Source organism: Lolium perenne, chromosome 3 (assembly GCF_019359855.2).
Source record: "Lolium perenne isolate Kyuss_39 chromosome 3, Kyuss_2.0, whole genome shotgun sequence".
In the NCBI taxonomy this organism is placed as follows: Eukaryota; Viridiplantae; Streptophyta; class Magnoliopsida; order Poales; family Poaceae; genus Lolium; species Lolium perenne.
Window position 1 is genome coordinate 4,702,538 of NC_067246.2, and position 8,162 is coordinate 4,710,699.

Consider the following 8,162-nt stretch of genomic DNA (forward strand, 5'->3'; position numbering starts at 1 on the left):
TTATAAATTATAATGTCTATATTCAAATCAACTTTGCCATGATTCAGATCTCAATATTTCTTAATAGGAAAAAGATACATCTTGACTTATTTTAAACTATTTCATAAACTATGCAGGGTACACTTATTTATGGTGAAGCTCCCTAGAGCGTACAACCTAATAGACATCTCTCTAATGCCCTGTTTGGATGCACTGAATTGGGCTTGGTATTGGGGAATCTGGAATTGAGGGCCCAATTCCGCTGTTTGGATGTGCTATGTATTGGATTATGGAATCATGGCCCAATTCCGCGTGTACCCCCCGCGGGGCAACTTAACACAGCGCTCAATTCAGAGGTCCAGAGCTCCGTATTCGCTCTGAATCGCTCACCCGAAACACAAGTGCGAGTCGCTCACCTCCTGTCGTCGCCCTCGCCGGTGAAGGCCTCGCAGCGGTGCCGCCAGGTAAACTCCGCCGCCTGCCCTATCCCCCTCCTCCCACTCCGCCCGCCTTCCTCTTCCCCTGCCCTTCCTCTTCCCCTTCCTCCCCTTCGCCCTGGCTGCGTCCTCCCCGCCCAATCCAAACCCTAACTCTGTGTGTGCCGGCGGGATGTGGTAGAGCAGCGGCGGGAAGGGGTCGAGCGGCGAGAGGTGGTGAACCGGCGGCCTCCCATCTCATTTGTGTGTGCCAGCGGCCGGAAGTGGTGGTCGACCGGTGGCATCTCCTGCCCATTGGTGGTCGACCGGCGGCATCCCCTGCCCATTGGTGAACCTGCGGCCTCCCATTGATGAATTTTTTGGATTTCGTTTTTGCAGAAATTGAGAAGTAGTACTGAGACATAGAAAGTTCGAAATTCATCCTTACCTTGGGCATATTGCGTATTTTCTTGTACTATGATATGAGATATGAACTTGAGAAATATAGAAATTTGTTGTTTGTCATATGAATGCTTATCTAAGACATAATGTATCCACTTTGTGCTATTTGTGAGACATTTTCTGGATTATTGTGTGAAAAATAATATTGCTCAAAGATAAAATACTCTCATTTCCACACATGTGACATCCAAACAAGATTTGGTATTCCATTGAAACCTGAAGTCTATAGCTCAATACCACGCGCATCCAAACACTCTTTGTGGTATTCCATTGAATTGGTTGATTTGGTTTTCCATTGCCAATTCAATTCAGAGCCCAATTCATTGCAACCAAACATAGCATTATGGTATATGCCTAGGTTAACCATATTTACGAAAACTTCTAGTGTACACATTGAAATGCTGGCACGATTTTTTGTTGGTTTCTTGTGTAGTATATGTCTTAAAATTTAAAGGCTCCAATAATGAGTTCGCACTGCCTGCATTCTCTGTACTAACTTGATAAGTTTGTTTACAACAATACAAATCATTTAAAAAGTTACGGGTGTATGCTCACCTGCAATGTGTTTGTTATCATCTAGAGCATACGAGTGTTTCTGAAATAGAAAGTCTTGCACGAGATACAACTTGAAAGCTAGGAGTAGGTTCACATGGATAGATTGAAAATTTTCAAATAATTCTGGAATTGAATCGACAAAAATTCAGGAGCTACTGCCAGAAAATAACGTGGGAATACAGGGGGTTTTCAGTCAATGACCCTTCCTTCTTCGCACAGACACAAATACAGAGCTCGCTCGCGAAGAGGACGACGAAGCCTCCCCAAACCCCTCCCCCTGCGCCGACGCGAGTCCCTCTCGCCGCCGCCGCCGCCCGGCGAGATGACGCCGGTCCACCGCCCGCCTCGGCAGACCGACTTTGCCCGCTTCCCGGCATCCACCCCCATCGTCATCGACAACGGCGCATCCACCTTCCGCATCGGGTACGCTCCCTCTCCCCTCCTCCGCCACCCGGAACCCTAACCCTAACTCGGCGGCTTGGTCGCGTGCAGGTGGGCCGGCGAGGCGGAGCCGCGCCTCGCGTTCCGGAACATCGTGCAGAGGCCCCGCCACCGCAGCTCCGGTACGTCACGCCTACGAATCCCAAGTTGTGTACCCGTGTGGGTCTGGGTCTGGTCCGGTGGTTGCGCGATGTGAATGTGTTTGGATTTCGCGTCGCTGTGGTTCACTGGTGTAATGGCGCTGCTTGCTGTGCGGTTTCAGTTCAGTAATTCGTACTGGCGCCCCGTTGGCAATTGGGTGCTGTCCATGAGACCCCGTTTCGTGGCGATGCAGCTAAAATTAGGCAACATCATCTGAATCTCTGGCGCACTAGGCTCTTAGTTCTCGGTACGACGATAGTGGCGATACTTTGGTTTACTTGATCAGGTGATTCTGGAAACGTTTTGTAGTCAGGTGTCTGTACAAACATATCCCTAATTCTGCACTGCACTGCATTATTCATGGTTGTCTGAATATACAAACAAAAGGGGGCAGGGGTTTGCTTATTTGGATCTTCATTTGATGGACTTGCCACAGGTTGGGGAAAACTCCCGTATTTAACCTGAGCGCAACTAAAGTGAGGCACATCAGTTAAATTCTTCGGTGCTATAGACACTTGGTGTTTCTTACGATGATTTCGACTGTACTTCGCTTTACTTTCACTGTGAAAGATTCTGAAAAATGCTTCCAAGTCAGACGCCTGCAGAATTATCTTTTTGTGATTGTAGGAGTGCGCTGCAGTGTTCATTGTTATCTGAATATAAAGGGGCATCAGTATATTTGAATCGCTTGTGCTCGTATGAGTTGATGGACTTGTTTAGAGGACCAGAGAAAATTCTTGTAAGTCAAACTGACTGCAGTTTTGTTTTTGATGCAGCAGGTGAAACTGTGACAGTGGTTGGAGACGCCGATCCAGCTCTAATGAAGTATTTTGACTGCACACGGACATCGATTCGCTCGCCGTTTGATGATGATGTTGTCTTTCAGTTCGAGTACATGGAATATGTACGTCACTCCTGTCATTTCATCTTCCTTAATTTTAATTGCCTGCAAGATCTGCAAATGTTTTATGATGCATTTTTTCAGGCTTCAAAAATAGATAAACTTGGCGGTCAGTCTGGTGTGGAATCCTTTGTCCAGAATACACTATTATTATTGTTTGCACATTTTAGGCATGGGAAACTCGCAGGTCTTGGCTATTGCTTGATACCAATCATATTATAAAGGGTTAATATGAGTGTAAAAATATTAGAATGGTGCATATTCAACCCGATGTGTGTCCCTTGTGGTTCCGAGTTGATAAGGGACTTCAAGAAGGAGTACTTCAGTAACAAACAAGTCTTTGTACCTTGTTAACCTTTTTTGATCTGGTATTATTTCAATGTTGCAGATTCTCGATTATGGTTTTGATCGTTTGGGTGCCACTTCAGAGGTAAATATGTTTGTAACGACACCTGCCTCTATCATTTGCCTATCATAGTAGTCTCACAGTTCTTGTTCCCAGTGGAATGTGTGAAGTGAACTAACGGTGAGGATTAGGGACTAGGAAATTCTCACCAGAAATATATTTTAGCATAAGAGGTTCTTATATAGTTGGTTGATTTCGTACTCACATGAAGCGCTTTAAGAATAGTTTAGTTCTCGATATTTTCAAATCAAACAGTGTATTTTTATCGAGAGCGTAAGGCAAACAGCGTCTTAAGCGCTTCAAGAAAGTACTCACTGAGCATATGCGAGGTGAACAGGAAGAGGGTACTACCTAGTGGAATTGAAGCAACTCCATTTTTGGTAGACATCCAGCATGGACTATTGTCTCAACTAATGAAATTATAAAGTAAAATCCTACACATTGGTTCACTACTTCAGTTAGTCTCGTAGTTTTAAATCTGACACTTCTTGGCTTGACACATGTGTAACATATATTTGCATGTATCTTTGAACTTCACAACTTTGTGCCTTTTTCATAGAAACTATTATTTTGTTTAAATAACCTTACAGTGGTGCTCTTCAGGTGGACCATCCTATTCTTATGACAGAGTGTGAGTGCAATCCATCCTTTTCTCGAGCACGGATGTCAGAACTTCTTTTCGAGACATATGGTGTTCCATCTGTTGGTAATGTGTTTGATGACCTTTATGTGCCATTGTTGTGAACTGCATATGTTAGTTTATTACTAACAATCTTGATGTAAAAACGTAATGCTAATGCTTTCTTTTACTATCTCTGTTTCAGCTTTTGGTATCGATGATGCTTTTAGTTACAAGTACAATCAGAAGCTTGGAAACTGCGGAGAAGATGGGTTGGCTATTTCGTGTGAATTTGGAACATGCCATGTTGTTCCAGTAAGTTTGTGTCCTCAAGACATGCTTTTGTTCAACTCTGCTTTATACAAATGATTTTGACATTCTATTTCGCTCATTTTGTTGGATACCACCAAATGAGTACAGTTGCATCTGTTTAGGAGGAAACACCATTGACTGTTTAAATACTGAATTTCTAATAGGATAACATTAACCTTGCTAAAAAGAAAAAGATACCATCTATAGATTATTTGTTGATCTTGCTGTCCCCTTTTCTGCTCCATCCCCATGTCTTATTTGTTGATCTGTTTTCAGTTCTTAAAAGGTCAGCCTGTGTTGGGGGCATGCTGCCGAACAAATGTTGGTGGATCTCACATTACTGATTTCCTGAGGCAGCTTCTCTCTCTTAAATATCCCTATCATGCGTACGTATGAGCACATTTTTCTGAAGCACTTTGTATTGTTTGTTTTCCCTACTATGTCCATTTCTAAGAGTACCAATTTTACCTTTGCAGGGCAAGCGTTTCATGGGATAAGGCTGAAGAGCTGAAGAAGGAACATTGTTATGTAGCTCATGATTATATGTCAGAGTTGCAGATATTCAAAGTAAATATACTGTATCATTTATTTGTTTTCTTATCAGTTTTCAAAATTATCAGATTTCAGCTTCCATTGTGTTTTATAGAATGGACAATGCATTTATCTCAGTTGATAATCTTTGTTTCTAAAAGTATATTTATAACAGTTATATGAACATTGTTGCAACACCATAACTGATCACTTAAGTTTGCAGAACAACAAGGAAGAAGCTGAAGAGAAGACTAGGTATTGGCAGCTACCATGGGTACCCCCACCCAAAGATGAACCGCCATCTGAGGAAGAACTTGCAAGGAAAGCAGCTATTAAGGAAAAGTCTGGTCAACGTTTGCGAGACATGGCTGCTGCAAAGAGGTCTCAGAAGATAGAGGGTCTGGAAAAAAAACTTTCTGAACTGGAGTATATAATGGAACAACTTGATGATTCTGATGAAATTGAAGAAACGGCTATTCTGTCTAGAACTGGGTATCTTTCCCAGCAGGAAGTCAAGTCTAATATTCTGAAAGTAACACAGTCCCTAAGAAAAGCGAAGGGGGAGTCCAATGGCAACGAGGAGAACGCAGATGCTTCAGGAGCTGATAAGTACCCACTTGTATCTGTCCCTGATGAGATGCTGACACCAGAGCAGGTGCGTATTTTTGATAAACTGTCATCTGTCTCTATTATGTGGTCAACTATGGGATTCCGTTTAATGTGCCATTGGGATCATCTTTCACCTTTGTTCTGTTAGGATAAACTGAATCTCCTAATGTGAGAGACTTTCAACCACTAACCATTCCCGTGTTCCACTTTTGTATATTTTACCAGTTAAAGGAAAAGAAGAAACAGATACTGCTTAAAACCACAACAGAGGGCCGGATACGTGCCAAGCAGAGGCGTGCTGAGGAGGCAGCATTGAGGGAGAAGCAAGAAGAAGAGAGGCGAACGTAAGTTGTGACAGTCTCAATGTGGAAATTTTCAGCACATATGCTTCTCATACTTGAGTCTTGTTCACTACAGTATAAATTCTAGGAGAAAAGTATATTCCGCATTTTGTAATACAAACTAGTCGTACCATTTTGAAGGGAATAATAGTGTTTACCATAATAGCAAACTTGTAGCCACATATAAAAGATGAGACTAAGGGGTAAGAAAACCCCTAGCTACAATATGCTCTTCCTCCAAATTTGTATGGCTTCTCTGCAACCTGTCTGTTACAGAAGATCAATTTACGGGCTGATAGGTTCTACTTGTACAATCTGGTTAATACTATGGATATGGTACTCTCTAGTTTCTATAGCCTGGGGCAGTCTTGTATGCTGCTTTTGTGATCTGTTTCCACTCTTAACTATACAGGGAGAACCCAGAGTTATACTTCGATGAGCTCCGTGCCCGATACTTGGAACTTTCCGAGAAAGTCGACCAGAGGAAGCGACAGAAGGTTAATGGCAACAACAACAATTCATCTGGTGCTGTAGGCCGCGGCGAGCGTCTAAATGCGGCCCGGAAAGAAAGAATGCGGCTGCTCACCACCGCTGCATTTGACAGAGGGAAAGGCGAGGACACTTTTGGAATGAGAGACGAAGATTGGTTGGTCTACAATAAGATGAGCAAAGAGAATGAGGAAGACAATGATGGGGACGACGACGAATCAGAACTCGCTCGAATCGCATCGAAGATCCAGGTAAGGCCCCACTCTCGAGCTTTCCTATTCATGATGCTGTCCATTTTGTCGAATTAAGGGTAAAGTAAAGCTAGTTATGTCTTAAATAATCACATGGTGCTTCCCCATGCAGGAGGTGGATCCTACATTCGTGAACCAGCATGAAGCAGCCGAACCTGCTGCAGACCCTCACAAAGTTCGGCCCCTCACGGCGGAAGACTTCAAGATTGCCATTGGCACCGAGCGGTTCCGCTGCCCTGAGGTGCTGTTCCAGCCAGGCATGATCGGGGTCGACCAGGCGGGTATCGATGAGATGGTCAGCATCTCCCTGAGGAGGCTGGCGGAGGACGAGTCTGTGAAGGAGCGCCTCTGCCAGTCCATCCTCGTCACGGGCGGCAGCTCCCTGTTCCCCGGCATGATCCCTCGGCTCGAGGCGGGGATCCGGCAGTTCCGGCCCTACCTCGCCCCGCTGAAGCTCGTCAGGGCCTCCGACCCCATCCTGGACGCGTGGCGTGGCGCCGCCGCCTTTGCGGCCTCCCGCGAGTTCGCGAGGCAGACGTTCACGTTGGAGGATTACAGAGAGCACGGCGAGAACCTGTTCCATCGGTACAATATTGTTTACACGTTGTAGCAGAGTTGTGTCTGCTGTGATGTGCTAACGTAGAGACAGTAGACGCCTCTTGGTTGACGGTTCTTCTACGAACCTGATCGTTGCGTTATACTCCGTACTAGTTATTATATGGTCAGTTGTGTACACTTTTACAGCAGCGTTCTGTCTGCTTCACGGACGTGGATTTTTGGCACATGGGTGCTATTCACTAGGTGATGCCCTGTCCATTGCATTGAGAATTATATTCTTCATTAAATGGTCTTTTTTTTTGGCAAGAAGCTGAATTAGCGTGACAAACAACCTTCAGCTGGCCTAATACAATAACCAGCAAATGTCAGATCAGTAACACAGTCGACAATTTTTAGAGGAAGCAGTACGCGACCGATATGAGTATCCTTTTGCAAAGAATTCAGCTGGCCATTGTCCAAATGTGCCAACTTTCTTCGCCAGATATCATTTACATATAAAAGCCGAGAAATTTTGCTGCTCTCACGAATGAACAATGCACCATTTTTAAAATTTTTTAAAACTTTTCGACATTAGTTTTCAAAGATTTTTAAAGATTACGATAGTAAGTTTTTGTAGCATCAGTATAAATATTCAGCTTTCGCAAAAATTTGGCGCGTTAACTATGATCAATTTTTTGCAAGACGGTGACTACCTATAATTTTTCTCAAAAGCAATTTCTCGGTATAAATCTTGAATGTTAATAGTAATGTGCCGATGTAAACTATAAAATAGATCGTTAGATACCGAATATGAATATTCGAGGATGCATATTCCTGCGACTATAATTTCTCAATAGGGCACCATCATGGTAATTTCAACCTCAACCGTAGTTCTGATAGTAATTTTGTGCAAAGCGGTAACTATCGAAAATCTGAGAGCTTTTTCTGATCCTACAATGCTCAGGCCACTGTTTACGTCATGAACAGTGCGCTTGACCAGTGTACCATTTTCTTGACTTTTTTTTTTGTTTTTTTTAAACCTCCTGATCAGTAATTCTTTAAAATTTTGATAGTATTTTTTCGCAGTAAATCATCGGTACAAATGTTCAGCTTCCGCACTAATTTGACGGGTTATCTCTTTAGGAGTATTTTTTCATGAGACGGTGACTACC

General features: G+C 43.5%; 1 protein-coding gene across 2 annotated transcripts; it reads left to right on the forward strand.

Moving 5' to 3' along the window:
• Window positions 1-1,670: 1,670 nt before the first annotated feature.
• LOC127340651 (actin-related protein 5) lies at window positions 1,671-7,253 on the forward strand. 2 transcript variants are annotated; one of them, XM_051366391.2, is made up of 12 exons: window positions 1,671-1,835; window positions 1,905-1,975; window positions 2,771-2,898; window positions 3,284-3,325; window positions 3,905-4,007; window positions 4,126-4,235; window positions 4,509-4,618; window positions 4,709-4,799; window positions 4,987-5,418; window positions 5,598-5,716; window positions 6,126-6,453; window positions 6,566-7,253. In XM_051366391.2, exons 1-12 carry the CDS (start codon window positions 1,735-1,737, stop codon window positions 7,061-7,063), a joined length of 2,133 nt encoding a protein of 710 aa, XP_051222351.1. In that variant the 5' UTR covers window positions 1,671-1,734; the 3' UTR covers window positions 7,064-7,253. The 2 variants fall into 2 exon arrangements, with proteins under 2 accessions (XP_051222351.1, XP_051222352.1); XM_051366392.2 differs by having other exon boundaries at window positions 2,774-2,898.
• Window positions 7,254-8,162: the final 909 nt, after the last annotated feature.